Source organism: Erpetoichthys calabaricus, chromosome 4 (assembly GCF_900747795.2).
Source record: "Erpetoichthys calabaricus chromosome 4, fErpCal1.3, whole genome shotgun sequence".
NCBI lineage: Eukaryota > Metazoa > Chordata > Cladistia > Polypteriformes > Polypteridae > Erpetoichthys > Erpetoichthys calabaricus.
Genome location: NC_041397.2, coordinates 155,494,764 through 155,520,284, shown reverse-complemented (window position 1 = coordinate 155,520,284; position 25,521 = coordinate 155,494,764). Strand labels below are relative to the sequence as shown.

Here is a 25,521-nt window from a genome sequence, read left to right as displayed (position 1 = left end):
CTGCTTGTTTTTTTTTTTTTTTTTAGTCTTCACTCTCCATTTTTCTAACTTTGCACCACACTTATTACTTCCTTAATATGAAGCTCTTCAGTAATGCACTTATATTCCTTCATATTAATGAAAACTTACACTGTTGCCCTCTTAATTGCTGCAACTTTTTTGGCTGCTGTGAACTGTTATATCAAGTTAAACTTTACACACAGCTTACTTCTTATTAAGAAAACTGGGTTACTAAATATCTACAGCTAGTTGTTTGTCTGTTTCTACTGCCACCGCTACTGGATCTGAAATAAGTTTCCTTCTATCTTTTGAACATGTGTGTCCTTGCTTTCTATTAGTGCTTATGCATTGATGCTGTAGTGCAACTGTATATGGTGGTTTATCCAATTACTCTTTGATGAAGCGACAAAAGATTACAAACAGAAAGGTGTTTATGATGTTATCCTGATTTTCATTAAGGTACTACATGTAAGGTTAGCGATCAAGCTAAACAACATGGGAGTTCACGGCTTGCTCTGTAGGTGGGTACAAAGTTGGCCAAAACACAGAAAGCAAGGATTATGGTGAGGGTAACCTTTTCAGGGTATGGTGATGTTAAAAGTGGTGTCCCTCGGATAACAGTGCTGGAGTTGCTGCTCTTTTTAAATAATTGATCAAAAAAATTTACAGATGATCTCAAACCAGGTAAAAAATCAAGCAAGTTTGAATTAGCTGAATTGTTTCAGGGAGACTTGGACAGCATACAGGCATGGGCAGTATATAGATAGACAGACAGACCAACAGACGCCTTGTGTTATATTTGTAGTCTGAGGTGTACAGAATGAAGAGAAAAGGAGACAACTGTTCCTTGTGTTGCTACAGTGTTGCTCACATCTGTATCAAATACTGGTTTCTCAATCTGCCATCTGCCCGACAGTTCATTATCCAGGTTGCTATTGACTCATCCTCCTACATATCTCTGAGTTTACCCCGTAACAGAAATGGCTGAATGGTATTAAAGGCAATGGAGAAATCAATAAACATAATCCTCACAGTGCTGCCAGGTTTGTCAGGTGAGAATAAGCCTTGTGGAGCAGATAGATATTTGTATCCTCCATTCCAATCTTTGTCTGAAAGGTAGACTGCAATGGGTCTAGGTGGTTTACCACTGGAGGACTTGCAGTCCGTGACCAGTCTCTCGAAGGTCTTCATGAAATGAAACATAAGTGCTACTGGCCTGTAGTCATTAGGTGAAGAGGCATCTCTGGAACAGGAATAATGCAGGATGTTTTCCGCAGCAGCAGCACTTTCTGAAAGTGTTAGGGATAAGCTGAACAGGTGATAGAGGACACCACAAAATTGGTCAGCACATGCCTTATGAATTTGAGGACTGACTCCCATCTGGTAAGGCAGTTTTTCCTGTATGTAGCTCCTCAGTTGTCTCCTTACTTGGACTTCAGTTATTTGCAGCTTGCATTGATGGTCATAGGTGGACTCGTCACAGGCCACTCTAGTTGAAGAGGTAGGGTTTGCTGTAGTGGAAATGGAGTGGGGAGAATGGTCGTTGGAAGAAGGTGGCAGTGGGAGGGAAAGTCTATTATAAAAAAAAAAAAAAACAAAAAAAAAAACAGTTTCAGGATGTTAGCTTTGTCCACATCCCCTTTTAACGTATGAGTCCTGGATTGCTTGATTCCAATAATTATACCCAGTCCGTACCAGACATCCTTCATGTTATTCTGAGAGAATTTGTTTTCTAGTTTAGCCTTGTAAGCTTCCTTTCCTTCCTTCTGCGTTTTCTTTAGTACACGTATGTTCTTCAGAGCCTCTTTGTCACTGCATTTGAATGCTCTTTTTTCACTTGGGAGACCTTTTAGCACCTTAGTAATCCAGGGTTTGTTGTTTTGAAAATTGTCTGATTTTGAGGGTACCACTGTGTTGACACTGAAGTTACTGAAGTCTGTGATGCAGTGGCTGAGACCCTCAATATTGTCCCCATGTGACTCTCAAATTATTTTTCAGTCCGTCATTTGGAAGCAGTCAATCACAGCCAATTCAGTCTTCAGGCTCCACTTTCTCACTATTTTGGCGGTAACAGGGTGTTATCTACTAATGGCTTGTTTTTACCTCGGAGTAAGAATGAGATTGTGATCAGTTTAGCCTAAAGGTGCCAGTAGTTTTTTAACATTTGAATAGTGCTGGTTCAGTTCCTTGACCACAAGATATCAAGAAGAAATGATTCACCAGCAATTTGTGTGTCTGCTTATAATCCCTTCAGCGATACCTTTTACAGTTAGCAAAAATTTACACTGGGCGTTACTGACTCAAATCAAATGTATGTTTTTATTATGTAATAGTATTAATAATAGCAGCTCACTACTCAAAACGGTGAGAAACTGGGCTCGAACACACAACCTTTTACTTGTGAGGCAACAGTTCTTATCTGTGCACCAGCCAATCAGACAAGTTGGCTTTCCGTTGATTGATATTTGGGCTTGGGTTTTTACTCCTTGACATCAATATGTAAATGGAATGATTTCCTTTCCTTTGGTTATTTTCTTGAATAAAATCACTCTTGTTTCTTTTTACCTTTTGTGGAAGTCTTTATTTGATATTTGGAGTTCAGTCTTCTTATTGTTCTTATTGTTTATTTCCATGCACTGTGACAAGGTATGAAAATACCTTGTTTAATATAGAAAAACATAGATATGCAAATCATTGGCTGAGATGAAATTAGCCATGCTTATTTGGCAATACTTTTGTTGAAACCGCATCTCTTAAAATTTAAGAAGCAGTCATCTGAATAAGCATAAAACATGAAGTGAGACTCTACATAATGTGCAAAAACTGAAAATTAAACCTGTAGATTTTGAATTGTAGTGATTATTATACAGATTTCAGTATAAATGTTTACAGGCTTCTGATTCTGAATCGCTTTATCAAATTTCTGTGAATCGTACTGTTATATCAATAATGAATAATATTCTACTGCGATTTCCATTTCTACACTATTGTGATACACTAAAATTAAACAAAACTCTGTGTGGTTTAAAAAAAAAAAAAAACCTGTTGGTTTTCCAAAGTTTTCCAGTTATTTTGTAGCACATAGTGAATTTTTACATTAATGCAGTTGAGGTAGCTTAATGATAGAAGACTTTTCTTCTCTAATCTTCTGTTGGTATAGATGATAGTACTGCTGATACATACATGCTGCCAGCGCATTTTTTGGCTGTTCTAGAAATGTTTAAAGAAATTTAAATAATTTTTAATTTTCTCTTTTTTTTAAGTGGCCTTCCTGATTGTATACCACAACCTGCATTTTCCCAGCATCCTGGCCACGTACCTAATATGGAGCATTTTCAGCAGCATATGGTAGGACTGCAACAGGATCTGTCTCTTCAGGTACTCGCAGCACGAATGTGTGTTGTTTTTATTTAAAGCAGCAAAACATTTTTTTAGCTTTTCAGGTAATTTTAATTAGCAAATAATGATGTAACAATTGAAATTGTCATAAAAGTTAATTGTGAAAAAAATGGATTGCTAATACAAAACAATCAGCATCTTTATTTTATTACTGTCCGTATAGAATGGGGAAGTGAGATAACGTTTCAGTAATTGCTTGGTGTACAGTACTGTTAGGAAATGATACTCTCAGTCTTTTGTGAAAGCTGGTAAGAGGGTGCTTCATCAGAGGTTGGACACTTTTGGTGGCAAAAAATACGATGATTTTGGTTACAGTATTTCATTTATACACTGAGGACATGCATTGGGAGCTTTTTTAATATTTACTTTGAACAAAATATTACTAATACTTCATCAAGATGCATTGTTTCTGTATTCTCAAAGGTGCATCACAACCCCAAATGCTACAGAGAAAATGATTTACCAAATGATTTCTTCATGTTAAAATGAAGCTACACTGGTGTACAACAAACTAGGATTAAGTTTAAAGGTAGATTTACTTTAAATGTGAATTTCTGTATGCATGCTAACCTAAACAATCAAAGAGAAAGAAAATACGATACCTCAGCTGAATTTACTATAGTATTTGCAAGCTGTTACTGCTGATTTATTTGCCCACATCCTGGTTGGCTATGGTTAAGCTCTTCTTTAAGCCTACATCAGGCCTGAGCTACAATTAAGGTGTGTGAGTAGAAGAAAATTAGTCTTCTAATCTGTGATATGCTTCAGTGCAAGAGAAATGAAGGATTAAGTCCTTAAAAGTAAAAAAAAAAAAAAAAAAAAAAAGTAACATGTAAGTATCACAAATTGTAACCCTTTCTATATCATAAGGAGTTAACTAGGGCTGCACAATTAATTGTATATTAATCATGATTATGGCTGCTGACTGCTGTAAACAGCAAATGACTGTTTACACATATACAGTACATTCACTAAGTGAGTGCATTTATGTCATATGATTATACAGACGACCGTGCGGAATGCATATTTAGGAGTTGGATCACTAAAAATGCCTTCTGAAAAGTATTTTTTTTCCCTCTTGTGTTGCAACAGATTCCAGAAAAATCTGAGAGGTTTCAAATAATTTTGAACCTACTGTAGAACACTTGACACTTTTTGTACACCTTTATGTACTAAATTAATAGATTTGTCTGTAATATAGATTTTATTTTACAGCAGGGATGATCAAAAAGTATACTGTGCAAACGGTCGTAGTACTGCACTCAAGTTTTCATACAATAATCTAAAATTAAATCACTCAGTGAATCAGAGTAAATGAAGCTAAGTAAGTAGCACAAAGTCCCAGTAATATTAGAACCACAACACAAATAGCTGTCCATTACTTGTTTACACTATGTCTGGATCAAGCAGGCTATTCAGAGCAAATGCAGATAACCAAAATCATTGCATTTTATCATAAGACAAGGCTGTGATTAAAACTGCACAATGAAGGTTTTTAAAAATAATCAATTCTCGGGTTAAAGGATAAATAATCCTTCCTAATTATTTTTCCTTAGTTCCTTTGCCTTTACTTCATTACAAATGATGAACAGAATCTGAAATAGATCTGAAACAAATGGTGCTTTATGGAACAACAGCTGATTTGTTGATGAATAGAACTATGGCAGCATGTCTGAGCATAATGTTTTGTCATATTAATGAGGTATTTACACCGAAAAGCATATTCTTGAAAAGAGTATACTTGAAGAACAGGGAAGCAACTGCTCAAGGACAAAGAGTTTCGCGCTTTGGCTGGGGCTTGAAAGAAAAGCAGCAAGTTTGCATGATTACAGATAATGGGGTTAACAAGGTTGCGTTAATGACTGAACCTGACTCCCAAGGTTTGGTCATAGGCTACGCTTAGAGGCAGGTTGAGTGTCCTGTGACTCTTATGTTAGACATTTAAATCCTGTGCATAATGTGGTTTCTATGCTGTTGCAATATTACAGTATTTTACATAGATCATTCCCAAATCTGCAAATAGATAGATAGATAGATAGAATATTGTGTAAGCATGTAGGGAGTTTTTTTTTTTTTTTTTGATTTAATGGTGCTGTATGTGTATCCTTGCGAGTTATTTAAATGACACAATAGCTACATCATTTAACAATATGTTACACTCTAAATATCTACTGAACTTGCTATATACATTCATATGAAAAAGTTTGTGAACCCTTCTCAGCCTGCATAATAATTTACTCTACTTTCAACAAAAAAGATAACAGTGGTATGTCTCATTTCCTAGGAACATCTGAGTACTGGGGTGTTTTCCGAACAAAGATTTTTAGTGAAGCAGTATTGTAGTTGTATGAAATTAAATCAAATGTGAAAAACTGGCAGTGCAAAAATTTGGGTACCCTTGTAATTTTGCTGATTTGAATGCATATAACTGCTCAATACTGATTACTTGCAATACCAAATTGGTTGGATTAGCTTGTTAAGCCTTGAAATTCTTAGTCCGGTATGTCCAATCATGAGAAAAGGTATTTAAGGTGTGTCATTTGCAAGTTGTGCTTCCCTTTGACAGCATGGGATCCTCAAAGCAACTCACAAAAGATCTGAAAACAAAGATTGTTCAGTATCATGGTTTAGTGGAAGGCTACAAAAAGCTATCTCAGAGGTTTAAACTGTCAGTTTCAACTGTAAGGAATGTAATCAGGAAATGGAAGGCCACAGGCACAGTTGCTGTTAAACCCAGGTCTGGCAGGCCAAGAAAAATACAGGAGCAACGCATGCGCAGGATTGTGAGAGTGGTTACAGACAACCCACAGATCACCTCCAAAGACCTGCAAGAACATCTTGCTGCAGATGGTGTATCTGTACATCATTCTACAATTCAGCGCAATTTGCACAAAGAACATCTGTATGGCAGGGTGATGAGAAAGAAGCCCTTTCTGCACTCACGCCACAAACAGACTCGCTTGTTATATGCAAATGCTCATTTAGACAAGCCAGATTCATTTTGGAACAAAGTGCTTTGGACTGATGAGACAAAAATTGAGTTATTTGGTCCTAGCAAAAAGAAGAATACCGTATTCCAAGAAAAACACCTGCTACCTACTGTCAAATTTGGTGGAGGTTCCATCATGCTGTGTGGCTAGTTCAGGGACTGGGGCCTTTGTTAAAGTCAAGGGTCAGATGAATTCAACCCAATATCATCAAATTCTTTTTTTTTTTTTTTTTTATCAATCTTATTGTAATCATTCCGTACAAATAGATCAATTTTTACAAAAAATAGGATTGAAAACAAATCACAGTCACAGTCCCCTGACGAAAATCTATGGGATGATTTGAAGCAGGCCTGTCCATGCTCGGCAGCCATCAAATTGAACTGAACTGGAGAGATTTTGTATGGAAGAATGGTCAAATATACCTCCATCCAGAATCCAGACACTCATCAAAGGCTATAGGAGGCATCTAGAGGTTGTTATATTTTCAAAAGGAGGCTCAACTAAGTATTGATGTAATATCTCTGTTGGGCTGCCCAAATGTATGCACCTGTCTAATTTTGTTATGATGCTTATTGCATATTTTCTGTTAATCAAATAAACTTAATGTCACTGCTGAAATACTACTGTTTCCATAAGGCATGCCATATATTAAAAGGAAGTTGCTACTTTGAAAGCTCAGCCAATGATGAACAAAAATCCAAAGAATTAAGAGGGGTTCCCAAACATTTTCATATGATTGTATTAATATGTAATGTATTTACATACCAGTATGGTAGGACTTTGAGGTTGTATTTACATTAAATTCTTAGTATTTCATTACTGTCATTTTGAAATCATACTAAAACCTCAATTAAACATTCCTGTGTTTAACATTTTCCATGTTTTACATTTTTGAGTGGTGAGTTGTGGCTGATTTTTCTGAAATAACCATAATTTGTAGAGGAATAAAGATGATTGTGTTATGCTTAAATTTTATTCCATAATTATTTAAATATCAGTAATGTACTGTATTTAATTTTTACAAAAATGTGACACTTCTTAATAACTGTCCTGTACTTCAATTGTGAACAGCAAAAATTAAACAGTAAATGTTAACTTGAAAAATTTTCAAGTAATTTAACATTTAACAATTTTCCTAGAAAACTGCCAAGTTAAATTTCTTTAGTGCTGTGTGAAAATACAGCATATGGCAGTTGACAAGATAAAATATGTAATTCTTTGTAGTGCTATTAATCAAAATTAATAACAGTAACAATATAAGGGCAGTAATTATCAATTTTGAATTTTGTGGTAATCATGCACCCCTAAAATTAAGAATTTTTGATTTGCGTGACTTTATTTATAGCACTGTTGTTATAACACTTCTAATCTTGGAAATTAGTACATTTTATGATATAAAAAGCACTAAAGTAATGGATCAGAAACTGCGGTTCTGTTTTCATCTTTCCATGCAGAGATCATAATAAAACACAAGGTGAACAGACTGTATTAAAATCTAAACCAAAGCAGCGCTTATTGAAATACAATTAAAAAAAAAAAAAATACAAAGAAAGTAGATAGTAATGTATAATGACAGAGTCTGACTATAAAGCCCAAAATGCACATTTGTTTCAAAGTCAAAAAGCTTAAACAGTACTTTCCATCAGAATGTGAAATCTGAAAAATATCACCAAGTGAAGCATCTGTGCAGGAGAGAAACAGAAGGGAGGAAGCTTGGCTTCCGGGTGGCTTAGCTTGAGTCAAAGTCAGGCTGATGTATGGGCGGTGTGTCTTTGCTACAACTGGATGCAGTCTCTCTCTGATGGAATGGAGTTGCTCACACTCGGGTCTTTCCTTTATGCTAATATCCCCTTGTAAATTATCGCACCCTGTGAGATTATTCGCCAATAACTGGCTAACTGTTCTGATGATGAGTAGCTCTGCCTGAAAGGTGTAAGTATGCACAAAACACTTTTGTCTTGTTTTTCTGTACTTTTTTTTTCTTTTTAAACTTATGTTACCATCCTGCTTATTATGTGTGAGTGCAAAATAAACTTTGGTCCTCTTCCATGCAAGTTTGAAACAGTTCCTGTTGACTTTTATCTTTTTAATTATTGCCCTAACTGTAGGTTTGGGCATTTTCAGGTGAGTATCAATTTTTTTTAGCCACTCCCTGACTTTTAAGGGTCAACACACTTTTTCTATCATTTGAATTGTTTTCTGTTTCCAGTGTTGATGAAGTGATAGGGAATTTGGCCTCTGTTCCACCTTATATTTTTACCTCAGCCAATAACTGTAGGATATGTGTTAATATTTCTTGATGAGGGATTATTTTTCTCTCAGAATAAATTAACTTCAGTTAGGTTGGATTTCTAAATTTTTTTCCAGTGTCAGATTAAGGAAATGTATGCAAAGGTTATGGGGTTTTTTTTTTTATTAAACAAATCTTGTACTCATCTTTACCTGCAGTGTAAACGTTTTTAAAATAATTTCTTTACGTGAAATTGTAAACTAAAGATTTTAAACAGTGTCTCACCGCGTTGCTCTGTAAGAAACATTTGTGAATAAAGTCCCATATTTATGAGAATAAAGAAGTTTATAGAATTGAATTACAGTTCACCTTAGATCATTTGAGAAAAACGTGCATTTTGGTTTTTAAGCAAATTGCCAGCAGTCATAAAATTGGAAATTTGTCTCTCTAGGAAATTCATAATAATTAAACAACTGGAATTTACAGGAATGTTGGCAGGTACCTGTCATACTTAGTTTAGAATACAGATAATTAATTCTTCCCTGATTTGGTAATATAAAATATTTTCCCATTGAGTTATCGATAAAAGACTTAGAGAAGAATTCTTTATAATTCAGAATTAGTCAACATATTAAAAAAAAAATTTTTGTAGGAGGTAATAGTAAGTGCATCTCTGGTTAGTTTGTCCCATCCATTCTTATTGCAGACACTACTATTTGAAGATTAGGAGTGATTATAAATCTGAAACTATCTAACAAACTGACGTCACATTACAGGACTTCAAGTCATTAGGTTTGCTATGTCACATTTGGCAACCACCATCACTGTTCTCATTGCTGAACCATGTCCGTTAACTTGACCGAAAATCACTGCCCATATCACATTTTACTGATTGAGTGACAACATCCTAGCATAGTTTTTTTTTAACTCTGTTTGTGATGGTCAATAACATGCCTAGTCAGTAATAGTTGGAGTGAGTTGTTGTGTTCCAGCTTCACAGGAATTTTCACTGGTAATTCCAACTAGCATGTTTTGAGTTGAGACCACATCTTCAAGGCTATATTACTTTATTGCTTAATGATTAAAATATTGCTCTGTATAAAGAAAGGAAAGGGAGAGAAAACAGATGTGCAACCTGCCTGTTATTAAAGAGTTTTACAAATTTTCACTGTCACTTCAAGTCTTTCTTCCTTAGGGGAAAGGCTTGTGTGTCTAAAATTTATGGAAGAATTTTCCCATCTCTGAACAGAGCTGATACAACAAAACCCATGCTTCTGATGTTATAGATAGTATAAAAGTTTGCTTTGTATTCAAAAGTGACATTGTTTTATAATCATATCAGGAGCACATCAAATACATATAAGAGGGGGTATGAGAGGTGTGTACCAAAGCACCCTTGTAAAACAGATCAGATGCAGACTTCTCAACTCAGCGCTTACAGAAAAGTAGCTTGTAAAGCTATAACTGTAACATCACATCTTATCAGTTAAGACTAGTTTCTGAAAACTCTAAGCAGTCTAGAGACTTTTTATACTTTTCACTTGGAACATATGCTTTCTGTCAGAGGGTAGCTTCTTTCTTTTAAGCATCTTGTTTAAATTCATCTAATCAGACAGTAATTTAATTATTATTTTTCATTTACTTATAATAAATGTTAGGCTTGGGAAATACATCACAACAATGTGAAACAACAGCAAAATAACATTAACAAAGCAGTGTTTCAAAAACTACTCAGTTAATTTCTCTTAATTTCTGAAAATTTAGTCTCTAGTACAAGTATATTGACTACTCTGGTAAATGCACTTGCTAAGCTTATTAGTAGCAAGGCAATGTAAATGTTTATGTCCACTCTGAACGTACCAAAACCATTGTTCTGAAAGTGAGTACATTTACAGAAGTGAGTTTGGTGAGGCTAGTTTCATTATATTTTGAAATGTTCAAATATAGCTGACCATTTTTAAAGCCACTGAGGACTTCTCATAAGTTGTAATGAATGTAAAGTGTTTTCATTTGTACTTCATATATTAAGATGTGGGCAGTACGATGGCAAAATATTAGCACTGATACCACGCAATAAGGACACCAGGCTACATGTCCCAGGTGCACCCTAATGTGTTGGTGGGTTGGTTTGGTTTTCTCCCACAGTCCAGATTCATGCAGTTTAGATAAATTGGTTTTGCTAAACTGGCCTTTTTTACTCCCAAGAATTACGGATTCCTTGTGCTGGAGTTTTTCCTGCTTTTTGCCCAACGATTGCAGGTATATAGGCCCCAGCTGCCCTGCTACCCTGCCCTGGATAAGTGGGTTAAGAAAATGGATTTTTGTTAGGGCGTCAGATGTGCTGAAAACACATTAATTTTAAGTAATTAATTTTAATGTCTGTCACGTACTCAGTGTGAACCCGGCAGAATAGGGTGCCAGTGGTGAAGCTGCTAATTGTGGCATGCTCAGGTAAATGCCAGTCGAACTGCATGGTGATGGGCCATGAGCACAGGCTTGATTAGAGGACGTCAGGCCCTCATGCTATCCTTATGGAGTCTGTTTCTGACAGTTTGGTGAAGAACACGCACACTAGCAGCCGCTGGAGGTCATTTAGAAGGGCTCTGACAGTGCTCCTCTTGTTCCTCCTTGCACAAAGAAGATTCCAGTTCTGCTGCTGGGTGGATGTCCTTCTATGGCTCTGTCCAGCTCTTCTCGTGTAATGGCCCATCTCCTGGTATTTCGTCCGTACTCTTGAGGCTGTGCTGGGAGACACAGCAAACCTTCTTGCAATGGCACTTATGGATGTGCCTTCCTGGAGGCGCTGGACTACCTGTGCAACCTGAATCGGCTGCAGGTACCACATCATGCTACCAGTAGTGACAAGGACACTAGCAAAATACAAATGGAAAAGAATCAGTCAGGAAGGTTAAGAAGAAAGCAATTCTGCAAAATCTTTCTCTTTTTGAGGTTACCTTGGTGTTGCCTCTCCAGTCAGTGCACCTGTTGTCATTTGCTCTAAAGTAGGTGAAGTTCACTCACAATCGCTTATGCTTCATAACTGAACAGATTGATTTCCTTGAAGCTTAGTTGACTTGGTGTTAGACTGCAATTGACTTGGTGTAAGATTGCAATGACTAAATGTTTCCTTATTTTTTGAGCACTGTGTGTGTGTGTGTGTGTGTGGATAGTCCAAAAAAATTCTCAGAGGTTCATCTGCACTCTGACTGCCTGCTCCTGTCCAGATAATCTTTATATATAATCTTCATTTGGATCTTGATCTTTGTTTGTCCGCGAATTCACTGCCTTGTGTGGTGTTCCTGCTGTGTTCAGTTGAGGGCTGTAGTGATGGAGGAGGAGAGGAAGTGAGGGGGAGGATCATTGGATGAGGTTGGAGTGTGGTGATTAAAGACGATTGAACTAAAGGAGAGTACGTGCTGTTTGTACTGGCTGAATACACAACACCTTGGTTGTTACTTTTGTTTACAAACCCTGTCGATAGCACTCTTTGTGTTTAGATCTGGCGTCGACACCTGATTCGTTGTCGAGACTGTGGTTTTTTGAGTTTCTATCGACCGTTGTTGGCAGCACTTCGTCTAAATCGAATGTTCACCCACTTCTTGGAGTCGGCAGTCAGAGTATATAAGTCGGGCACACTTCTGTGATTTTTCCATCAGTCGGCGTTTGGAGTTCAAGAAAGAAGCATTGCTTCTTCCTTACTCTTTGGATTGCCACAAAGCAACCTGCGAGATTGGAGAAAGTTTGAGAAGAGATCGTGACAGGAAATGACAGCGTCATGAAAACGAGACGGACTGTGAACGGAGAGAAGCAGAAATGCTCCTCCACCACCACATAATTACTATTCGGACAGTGATTCCGAGTAGGCCATTCCTATTGAATCAATGTCCAAGAGTTTTGTTTTGTAATTTTGTTTCCCTTATAAAAAATCATAATGCTGTGCGATGAAGGGCCCAGTTCACGACTGGCAGCTGCGTTTAAACAGGGAGCCCTTCACAGACAACTTTAACATGCGCAACGTAGTTGGGCGCACATGGCTAGTAAAGTCTAATCACCAGCATGTGCTCATTACTCCTAAATTTTAGTCCGGTGCCACAGATAATTGTTAGGGCCCATGGGATTTCCGTGGCAAACCATTTTTAAAATTTGCTGCTAATGCGCAGCTTCTCTCCCATTTATCAGAATTCTTTCATATCAAAGTGACAAACAGATCAGCATTCAGTTTTTTCCTGAAATCTACAGCTTATCAGCCTTTGAAAGAGCCTCTGTTCTTATTCTGAAGTAAATTGATCGTATACTATGCAAATAAATACTCTTCTGTTGCAGAAGGCATTCTGTCATTAGAAGGGCACATTTCTGTGTTCTGTATTAAGTCAGTTGTTTCTTATTTTTTCAGTTCTAGACTTTCTTGTTAATTTTTACAATGGGTGCCAGTAATAGTGGAGGGCACTGTACATAGATCTGTTTAAAAAAAAAACAAAAAAAAAACAAAACTTTTTTATAATTATATTTATACAGTAATCCCTCGCTATATCGCGCTTCGCCTTTCGCGGCTTCACTCTATTGCGGATTTTATATGTAAGCATATTTAAATATATATTGCGGATTTTTTGGTGGTTCGCGGATTTCTGCGGATAATGGGTCTTTTAATTTCTGGTACATGCTTCCTCAGTTCATTATGTCATAAGATGGTTTTATCTTGCAGTTCTATATTTTAAACGCCTTTTAATCTCCTTTGATAACTGCTAGTGTTTTCAAAATTTCCTAGGAAAACTGAGCATGACCTGCAAATTCCCTAAATTTTAATTTAACACCTATGATAGCTGTTTGTTTAAAAATTCCTTAGCAAAGCTGGTGCCATACAGAATTTAATGCTGTTTTTTTTTTAAATTTTGCTTTGCATTTCACTTGGTTAAAATATTTTTCTTCTTATTTCTATTATTACATGTACCCATTTGTTCGTTTGCTGTCCTGTATAATCCCTGCTATAAACTGAAACGGTATTTTCATTTTTAGGTTCACCTTCCACCCAATGGAGAAATACATGGATATGGTCTTATGCCACCTGCTCAGTTTCCTCCAGTAGTTCAGTCAGTGCCACCTATTTTACCTCCTCCGACAACTTCAGTATCTTCTTTCCCACCAAATTTTACACCTCAGAATGAACCATTTACCCAGAAGCCTTCACAGCAAGTAAGTTATTTAATATATTTTCTTCCCATCGGTTTTAACACTGTTAATAATAGATGTTTTCAGTGAATTCTATAGAATCGAAGTTAATATGCAGGATTTTCACATATCAGGCCCAGATAAGGAGAACAGTGGTCATGAAAAGTGTGTAGAAGGTCCATGACCATAGATTTAATCCTAAATAGTTAGTTGCATTTAGATATTTGAGAGATCTCCGTGGTTGACAAGTAGTACCTGTGGTGGACGGTACACTAGTCCTTTGCAAGACACAATTGCACAGTCATGGAGAATAGCATGTGTAACATGCAGTTTGTTAACAGAAACCTAAAAATATAATCAGTATATTTTTAATGCACTACATAGATACCATTGTGAAACAGGATGATCTCCTGGCACAGCAGTATGTGTTTAGATTGCAGATCTTGGGAGAGCTCATGTTGAATATTTTGGCTTGTGTTGTGATACGTGAAAGTGCCTTGAAAAGAAACACTATCCTATACTGATTTCTGTATCAGGCCTCATGCTGCAAATTAGGTGCTGCATATTTTTGCATACTTTGTGAGGCCAGTGTAACATCACAGAGATTTAGCAGCCAAGGAAAGAATTTCAAGCATGTGCACTATAAGAATACTCCACCTCAGATTTTACGTTGCTGCTCACTTTACATTTTGTGCATTTGTGATGTTAGTACTCCATGTATCTTGTGTTTAAGAAAAAAAAAAAATTCTACCTCAAACTTTTCACCAAGCATTAATTACCTTTTTTTCTAAGAAAAATAAGGACTTATTACAATGTGCGTCATGCAGACCAATCTCATTTCTGAATAATGATGTTTAGATACTCTCCAAAGCCCTAGCTAGAAGGATTGAGAAAGTGCTCCCTTTAGTAATATCACAAGACCAAACCGGATTTATTAAAGGTAGACGTTTGGCTTCCAATCTTCAACACCTATTTAATATAATCACCCGTAAAGTCTAACACTCCGGGGATCATTTTATCTTTGGATGCAGTAAAAGCATTTAATATGGTTGAATGGGATTACCCGTTCACCACTTTACATAAATTTGTGTTTGGCCCTAAGACTTGTCCATGGATTAAACTACCGCACACAAGTCCTGAAGCTTCAGTTTGTATTAACAAAATTATCTCGGACTACTTCAAGCTAGAATGGGGTACTAGACAAGGATGCCCATTGTCACCACTGCTATTTGCAATTGCCATTGATCCATTGTCTGTTTACTTTCGAAATGCATCAGAGATAAAAGGGATTTTCAGAGTAGGACTTGAACAGAAAATATCACTATATGCAGATGATATTGTACTCTATATATCAAACCCACAAAATTCTGTGCCTACAGCCCTAACATCACTAATAGAATTTTAAGATATCTGGACTCAAAATTTATTTGAACAAAAGTGTGTACTCTTTTTAGTGAATTCTGTAGCAAACACCATTAGATTGGACAACCTTCCCTTTTATCATTGCAGATCAGTTTAAATACCTATTGGTTAACATCACATGTAAATATAAAGCACTTTTTTCAACAAAATGTTGCTGTTTGCATGGACATAATTAAACAAGACGTGCATAGGTGGTCTACCCTCCATCTTACTTTAGCAGGAAGAATTAACATTGTCAAGATGAATATCCTCCCTAAGCTTCTGTTCCTATTTCAAAACATCCCCATATACATGAACAAATCTTTTTTTAAGAATTTTAGATTCAATCATAACCTTATTTATTTAGAATTTGAAATATCCATGCATTCAAAAGGCGACCCTACAACAGCCTAAATCAGAAGGCGGTTTTACCTATTTTTCAAATTTATTACTGGCCGGTAAACATACACGCTATAAAAACCTGGACATTGACACAAATAGATGAACACACACTAGCTTGGTCTGCAATAGAAATTAAATTCTGTAGTACTTCTTTATATTCCTTGCTTTGTACACCAGTAAATACAAGGTATTTTCAATACACTAACAACCCAATTGTCCTTAATTCACTTAGAATATGGAACCAATGTAGGAAGCACGTCAACTTACAGAATATTTTATCTTTGGCACCTCTGCATGATAACCACCTCTTTCCACCCGCTCAAATACAGACAGTTTTTAATGTCTAGAAAATGTATGGGATTAAATCATTTATGAACAATTTCATTCTAAATTTTATCTCACATCAACACAATTTTTCCACTACCTCAAAATTAGAAACTTTGCTAAACGCATTCTGCCCAGTTTTCCTCACCTCCCACCAATTTCTATTCCAGAAGAGATATTGATCAGTCTTGGGGAGTCCGACAGCATTTCTATCCTTTTAAAGATGTCAGAGTACAGTGGGTATAGTATCAGTAACATTTTAGAAACGGAGTGTAAGGCAGCCACACATGGAGTTCACTCTGGCTCCATATGTTCAAAACATTCAATTATTCAACTTAAAATATTTCTTATCAAGCACATTTATTTCGTTTAAAATATTTTGGGCGTGTACCAAATTAACATCATTCTGGACAAAAATTTGTAAATGCCTATTAGACAACGTTGGTGTCGCAATCACTCCTAACCCATTAGTAGCTGTTTGTGGTGTACTCCCAGATGGGCTTAACACTAGAATTACGAGAGCCTATGAAAAAACTCGTAGATCCGGCCCACCTTAAATCCGCTCGCACCTCTCTGCCAGTGTATTTTGTCCTCTAAATGTGCCAATAAAGACAAGCTGCAAGCAGCCGGCTATTCCATCCCCCCACCGACTTAGAACGTGCACGAACTTCTCCCAGCTCATGCCTTGATTGATTATCTGGGGTGAAGTGGAGTTTTAGAGTGGAAATAATAGATAGTTATTTGGAACACACGCATTTCATGTGTGTTCCGTTTCTACAGTAATCTGTGTAAACACATTTTTAAAACAAACCTTTTTCATATTTTAGTAGTAAATGACAAAATGTAGGCAGAAACTATATAATGTATGAAGCCTGAAGTCCAAAGATCAAGTAAACACTTTCACAAAAGGTTCAAGGAAAAGACAAAAGCTTCCGTGGCGTAGCGGTAAGATTTGCTGACTTGTAATCAAGAGTCCCCGGTTCGATCCTGACTCACTCCTATATTTGCCGTTTTCAGTAGTGAGCTGCTCTTATTGTTAATATTATATAGTACACACATACACTTGGTTTGCGTCTGTAACACACGGTGTACATTTATAGGACTTGTAAAAGTTACCTTTTTTTTTTTCACTTTTTATTCTCTCTAAATCACGATCACGATACATGCTACCGCCCCCCCCCACCCAGGGATCTGATGCAGTTAGTTTTTATTTGAAACTGGGAATAACTGGAGATGTGAGTGGTGTTTTGAGACAATGGAACTGGACATTCTCTCATCTGGAGGGATAAAAGCTAACACACAAACGCTGGCGAGTCTGCCTCCTTCGTATCTCACCGTCACTTTATTTTTTTTTTTTATTCAGTTTTATTGAATGTTCCTGCTCACACTGAATTAGTATGCACCTTATGGTCTATGATGTCAAAAAAACAGAGACATAGGTATACCTGTATATGATATTTGGAATTATTCATTTTATGACCTGTATAGTACATCTCGGAAAACTTTGTGGGATGGATGCAACATTATTCATATTATTCATATTTATTCGCATAACATCTTGCGGTTTGTAATCAGTGACCACGTGTTTTTTTTTTTTTCCCCGATCTTGCCAGTCCCCACATGTTGCTGTATGCTGTTTCTTTTGTACTCCAGGACATGCAGAGGAAAGAATAGTACAGAGCAGTAACTTCAGCGCTATATGCAATCATCAGATTCAAATGTTAACAGTTCGAACACACGCAAGGATCGTCCTTCCTACATTTACAACGTGTGTACCTGTTACAATGTACACACTTCTCTCTATGCTGTGGTTTCTATTACACACCTGAAAGAAAGAGACAATATATGTGAAAACATCATCGCACTAATGCAATATTATTTGAAAATGAACAGCGTCAGATAGGGTGTGAATTTATGCTGGCGCTGTTACTTAGAGATCAAAATATGAAAAAAGCATGCAATATATACACATATATTCATCCTGAGTGCTGCGTATGAAGAGTTCTTCATTGTAAATATTTTCTCAAATTCCTTGTTTGTCTCCTATATCTCAGAGTATTTATTTGTTCTGAGTGAATTAATTTCACTGTTGAACAGATCCTTTTGCACAGGATTTGGAATGAATTCTTCATGCACAATATCCTGCTCATTAAGACAAACTAGTAGGTTGTTTTTGAAAAAAGGGGAAAATTGCTGAAGAACATAACATTTTATTTATATAGCGCTTTTCCCATACTCAAAGCACTTGACATCAAGTAATTAACATGAACAAATGGACTTACGTGTGTATTTTTAGCCATGCTCTTCCCTGTATTTAAATGTGATGGTGGCAATAACAAACATGTTGCAGAACAAAGCACAAAGATGCTGGCTGTTTGTCATCTTTTTGGATACTTTAGTAGTGTTTTTAAATTCCTTACAACATTTTTCAAAAAACATAAAATACAGCACAATCTTATGCCTACTTAAATTATTTGGACAAAAATGGGAATTAGATAAATTAATTGAAGAAATAATTGATATATTAAGCATTTTCATAATATTAGTTTATGGCGGACCCATCCATCCATCCATTTTCCAACCCGCTGAATCCGAACACAGGGTCACGGGGGTCTGCTGGAGCCAATTCCAGCCAACACAGGGCACAAGGCAGGGAACCAATCCCGGGCAGGGTGCCAACCCACCGCAGAACACACACAAACACACCCACACACCAAGCACACACTATGGCGGACCTCACATTATTTGAGGCACTGATTAAAGACATTGCCTAGTTTATACACTTGAATAGAATTTTACTTATTGATAAGTCACCTATTGCATACTCTCACTCTCTGCATTGGGCCTGCTTGCTGTTCCTGTGCATTGGCTACTATGGTCAACATATTGATTAAAGAATGAAACTTGTCCTGTACCATAATAAAACCTTTCTGAGCCAGTAATCAGGCAGAAGGAAAACTATTCATTGTATCTTAATCATTCTAAAGCAAATGCTGAGCACAGCAGTCTGTTACAGCATGATTGGCATGGTCAAAAAATATAGGTAGACTTATATTATAGACAATTGAATTTGCATAACAGTGCTGAATTAATACTTAAATATCATACTCTGATTGATTGGTTAAAAGAGGTTATGTGCTTTTGCACAGAGCACAACCAGCCTAAAATAAGTCTTTCTCCATTTTATCCTTGTTCTTCAATATTGCTTGAATTTAGCTCTTACTCTGTTATGAAAACTGTATACGTGCAAACTAGCAAATTTTACTAGGTGCATGAAATAACATTGCATCAGCCAGTTTCATGAACCATCCACCTGGAACATTCTGCTTGTTTACTTGACCATTTCAGCAGTCTTTTTATGACATTTCTCAAACAAATCTATATTACTAAATGACAGTTTAATTTATGCACGGACGCAGGACGTACCGAGGCGCATGCGCACAGCGTGTCAGTGTGGCATATTTGAATCACATAACGGTAATTCAGTATTAAACGACTTCTATCTAACGACACAGCCACAGAGAAACAAAAATGAGACCGCATGGATAAAAACAATACTCGGAGGCTCCTACAACATGCTTCAGAAACAGCAGAAGCAAAGACGTCACTGCTCCACAATGAAAGAGCTCAACTAACAGAAATACAAAAGGAGCCCGTATGGATAAACATGATAAACAAAGGCGCCCACAACGCGCTTCTGACACATCAGAGGCAAAGGAGTCACGGCTCCAAATGGAAAGGGCTCAACGATTAGTAATACAAAACCGAGCCTGTACTTCCCAGAGTCAGTACGTGGCGCCCAAACAACACAACCTGTAAACTAAACTTGCTCTAATCCACTGTGCCAGCAGTCAGTGTGGCACATTTGAATCACATAACGGTAATTCAGTATTAAAAGTAAGTTGGATTATGATACCTAACAGTAAACGACTTCTACCTAACGACACAATCACAGAACAACAAAGACGAGACCGCATGGATAAAGACAATACACGGAGGCTCTTACAATGCCCTTCAGAAACACCAGAAGCAAAGACGTCACGGCTCCAAAATTAAAGAGCTCAACTAACGGAAATACAAAAACGAGCCCGTATGGATAAAAACAATGAACGAAGGCGCCCACAACGTGCTTCTGAAACAGCACAGGCAAAGGAGTCACGGCTTCAAAAAGAAACAGCTCAACGATTAGAAATACAAACACGAGCCTGTATGACTACGACCTGTGAACTAAACCTGAGGTAAAGTGTGCACGCCAGGTTGTGCAACCGCCCACACCACCGCATATACCACCTTCATTTAGTAATGTAGCCCTCCATGCCCGGATCTGCCGCCATGGTCACTTCAGCACGCGAATCCGCCGCTGTCAGCAAACGACTTCTGGCTGACGACACAGCCATAGAAAAACAAAAAAGAGACTGCATGGATAAAAACAATAAACGAAGGAGCCCACAACGTGCTTCTGAAACACCAGAACCAGATGAGTCACAGCTCCAAAATGAAACTGCTTTAGTACAAATATGTTTATTTAATTTAATGGAAAATTACCCAGGACACACCCACCCTCCATTATATTTCATCCCTCCAAATATCGGAGGGAACAGAAACTGATTGCCATTCTTGGATTTGCGATTCTTTCGAGAATCGCGGGGTTACTGGTGTTTATATATTTCATTGTGCACTGCAAACCAAAATACCAAAGGAAAATTAAATGTTTTGTTCCATATTGATCAGTATTGCAATACTTCATCTGTAATTTTTGAAAGTTACTTATGGATCAAAAAATTATATCTCATGAGGTGTTAGTCCGGTTTTGTTAGGGGGTACCCCTTATCAAAAATAATGTAAAACAGATGGTCATTTTATCCAGTGTCTGTTTGTCGCTCTGTCAATTTTTTTTTTTTTTTTTTTTATGAAGATCAAAGTGAAATCTTACTGTGGTAAGAACAAAGTACAAGTCTTGTTTCATTTTCCTATTACATTCAAAAACAGATACTTCAAAACTATTTTCCTCTAAGGTTGTATCTCGTTTGGCCATTGTTGTGGACTCCACTCAATTGAAAACACATCCATCTTAACAAGTAAATTATCACAATAGAAAATACGCCTTAATCTTAAACTTAATATACAGAAAGGAAATTAATATTTTGTTGGTCTCACAATATTCAAACCATTGGCACAAAATCTTTCCTGTTATGAGAATGACAATTGCAAACTAAAATAAATTTTCATCCTTTCCCCCCTTAGAGGGAATGTGGAGCAAATTAGCAAGTACATCCAGAGATGGGAAACAAAAACAAAAGAAAAGAGAAGGCAGAGTGTTGTGGCAGTTATTAGTTAAAGAGCCATGTTCTACGGAGGTTCCTGTAGAGAACTCTCATTCAGAACAGCAAGCAGAAGTGAACGAAGAACTTCGCAGCCTGGTAAATTCCTAATTATTTTTAGAAATGAGATCAAAATAAGCTAAGACAGTATGTGCAGTCTTGGGATTTAAATCATTTACAAAAGAAATTTATATTTCACTATGTCTGTTTTATCATTTCCCACATGAAGTCCCTTAAATTATTTCAAGTCTCTTAGATTAGCAGAAATTATCTTGAAACACATGTTAATATCTTATAAAACGCTGTCTTAAACTTAAAACAGTTTCTTTATACATAGCTCAATTATGTTCTTTAACTCTTTTTGGGCGGGTGTCGACTTTTGTTGACAGGAGGGGTTGAGGGTGCATGTCGACAAAAGTCCACATCCAGGGGTAGAGGGCGACAATCAGCTGTTAATAGCGACAAAACTCACTGTTATGTTTCAGGCATTCCCTCTCTGCTCGGAGGAATGTTAGACTCATTGACTCGCCATCTAATCCTTGCATGTGCTTGAGTTACGAAATGTAAACAAATGTAAAAGGCAAAATGGCATCGACATCTCACGAGGGAGCGAAGCGAGTGCAGAGAAGAAAATACTCAGCAGATGATGTTTTGCACGTTATTGCTGAGTTGGGCTCTGATTTTTCAGAATCTGATTTTGTTGACAGTGATCAGGAGATCGAGCAAGAGAGTAAGGAACTGGCATCAGCTGATCGGACACCAGCAGATGCTGCCCCAGCTGATCGCCTGCCAGCTGAGTGCATTCGCGCAGCCAATGCACCAATGGCAAGGTTCGCGTGGGAGGAATACCCAGACATTGATCCGTGGGAGCCAAGTGGCTACCGGACTTCACAAGACAGCATGGCTTGCTGTTGGACACGACAGATTACCAGCTGCTGGACTACTTCAGGCTGCCCTTTCCTGATGCTGCTTTTCAGCTACTGTCAGACGAGACAAACAGGTATGCAGAGCAATTTTTTGAATCGCAGGCTGCGCTTGCAGCGCATTCTCGTTTTTCAAAGTGGAAACCCACAACAAAAGACGAGATGAAGGGCTTTGTGGCATTACAAATAGAGATGGGACTAGACTGGTGATATAACTTCTGGGAGCATTGGTCCAAACGTGCTTTGTCCCCTGGTGGCTTTGGACAGGTTATGCCGCATGATAGGTATGTGCTGCTGCAAAGTTTTATTCACTTCTGTGATAACCACAAACAAATCCTAAGAGGTGAGCCAGGCTATAACCCCATGTATAAAGTTCAGCCCCTGCTTGACATTGTGGAACCAACATATAAACAATTTTATCAGCTTGGCCGTGATTTGTCTGTGCATGAATCTATGATCAAATAAAAGGGACACCTTTTTTTCTGACAATATATGCCAGACAAGCCCACAAAGTATGTCATAAAGGATTTTGTACTGGCAGAAGCAAACACTGGTTTCTGCCAGAAAGTAATTACATATACAGGAAAGTATTTCTTTCAAAGAGAGAATTGTCCCTTGACAAGTCAGGTTGTGCTGGAGCTGCTTCAGGGCTATGAACATTTGGGTCATGTTGTGTACATGGACATTTTTTATACATGCCCAGAATTGTTCATGGAGCTACAGAGTAGGGGAATTCGAGCTTGTGGCACAGTGAGGGTGAACAGGAGTCACATGCCTTCATTCACAGTTGAAGCCAGACAGGCTGAAGAGGAAAAGAGGTGACAATACGGTTTTCATGCGGGTGGAAAACTTGGTGGCATTGGCATAGCACGATGTCAAACGGGTGACTTGTCTCTCTACAGTACACACTAACAATATCTATATTACTAAATAAAGGTTGTATATATGCACGGATGCCAGACGCACCGAAGGCACACGCGCAGTGCGCCTCAGTGCCCCAGAGTCAAACCCAGCGGCTTCCCAGAGTCAGTAGGTGGCGCCCAAACAACACAACACAACCTGTAAACTAAACTTCAGGTCACAATACGACTGTCGCCCGAACGTGAATGTGCAAACCACCACATATACAACCTTCGTTTAGTAATGTTTGTATATATGCAAGGATTGCAGAGGCCAGAAGCACCGACAGCGCACGCGCACTGCACCTCAGCGCCCCAGAGTCAAACCCAGCGGTTTCCCAAAGTCAGTAGCTGGCGCCCAAACAACACAATACAACCTGTAAACTAAACTTCACGTCACAATACAACCGCCGCCCGAATGCGAACACCACCGCATATACAACCTTCGTTTAGTGATGTTTGTATATATGCAAGGAAGAAGCACCGAAAGCGCAACCACACTAAAGTCCTGAGTTAAACCCAGCGGCTACCCAGAGTCAGTAGGTGGCGCCCAAACAACACAACACGACCTGTAAACTAAACTTGAGGTAAAGTGTGCAAACCAGGTTGTATATATGCACAGATGCCAGAGGCCACAAGCAAGCCGGTACACAGTACTTTCGCCGCCTGAATGCGACTGCGCACACCACCGCATATACCACCTTTGTTTAGTAATGTAGCCCTCCAAGCCCGGATCCGCCGCCATGGTCACTTCAGCTTGTGAATCCGCCGCCGTCAGCAAACGACTTCTAGCGAACGACACAGCCATAGAAAAAAAAAAACGAGACTGCATGGATAAAAACAATGAACGCAGGCACCTACAACGCACTTCTGAAACACCAGAACCAGATGAGTCACGGCTTCAAAAAGAAATCGCTTTAGTACAAATATATTTATTTAATTAAATGAAAACTTTCCCAGGACGCACCCACCCTCCATGATTTTTCTTCCCTCCAAATATCGGAGGAAACATAAAGTGATTGCCATTCTTGGATTTGCAATTCTTTCGAGAATCGTGGGTTTGCTGGTATGTGAAAAAGTGCAGCAACAGGCAATTAAAAAGGAGGCACCAGTGCAACACATATTGCAAGCAGTGCAATGTGGCAATGCATGCACTTGGCTGCTTTGAGCAATATTATACTTTGCAGGACTTTGCTGTGTAACATGTATGTGATATGTATGTGAAATCATATAGTATGCAGGCTCATACAACATGCAAGACAGTAACATTTGTCAAAAGTAAATATTTTTGCTGATTTGATATGTTAAACAATTGCTTTGTGTTCTTTTTTTTAAAAAAAGTTAGTTTTTAGAAAAATATTCAGCCCTGGGAGAAAAGAAACAAAAAAAAAATAGCCCTAAAAGAGTTAAACTATTATTTTACTTGGTGAAATAAGACATACATTTCTACCTAAGGCTTCGGAATTTTTAATAGTGCTCAGAATATTTCTTTAGAGCATCATATTATACAAATTAAACTTAACCTCCCAGCAGCTATGTAGCCATTCAAACATTAACATTCTATTCTGTTTCATTTTTAAAATATATAGATTAAAACGAGTAGGATGAGAAATCAATATATCACATTGTATCAAATGCCTTATAATTCAAAATCTGTATTTAAAACGATGAGATGGTTAGTGCACCATGCTATTGCACAAACTAAGATAAAAAGAATTTTTGCTTAATAAAATTGCATTCCTTTTCCCTTAAACTCCTGCTAAAGCTAGTTTTCTTGGAACACTTTTTTGTTGATATCTTCCCGAGATGTTTCTTGAGTCTGTTCCAGAGTGTTGATTCTGTAGAAAAAGAACAGTGTGACTTTTCGATAGTTAACCCCCCCCCTTTTGCGTATCTTACTATGGATTACTACCTAGACTGCAAGCCAGTGTTCATTACCAGCTTGCTATCTTAGAGAATATGTCTTTAAATTTTATATACAATTACTAAAAGAATTTCCTTCCATTTTAAGTCTCACCAGTGCTCAAAGTAGTGCAGGTAGTGTACCTATTATAGCAAATCTAGAGACTTTCATTGGACCTAATCATATAATTTCAATTGCTTCATCCTTTCCAACACCTCCACAAATTTTCACACATTAGGTTAACTAAACATATCCTCAGACTCACTGAAAACTCTTTAAATGCTCACAGAGATCTCTTTCACATACGGCACAACGTACTCTTTGCCTCTTTCTTCAAATTGCTGGGCAACAGTGCTAATCACTGTGCCACAATATCACCCTTCCGTAATAATTCTTAAATCATCTAATGACTCACGTTCAAACTATCTTAAAACAATATACATGTCCTGTTTATGCACTTGAAACGTCCTTCACATTTGAAACCTATTTCATTAGTCAGCTCTATCACACACACTAATATCTATGCTCAATACACACACACTGTTCTTCCTAAAAGTGTCACA

The 25,521-nt window shown here is 37.6% G+C and overlaps 1 protein-coding gene across 2 annotated transcripts in view; it reads left to right on the top strand.

Moving 5' to 3' along the window:
• Nucleotides 1-25,521, top strand: part of LOC114650326 (SR-related and CTD-associated factor 4-like) — a 381,518-nt gene that overhangs the window by 110,253 nt on the left and 245,744 nt on the right. For both annotated transcript variants that reach the window (XM_051925744.1, XM_051925743.1), the window contains exons 9-10: nucleotides 3,264-3,378; nucleotides 13,633-13,809. In XM_051925744.1, coding sequence (XP_051781704.1) covers nucleotides 3,264-3,378; nucleotides 13,633-13,809 — 292 coding nt within the window. The remainder of the gene's footprint in view (nucleotides 1-3,263; nucleotides 3,379-13,632; nucleotides 13,810-25,521) is intronic.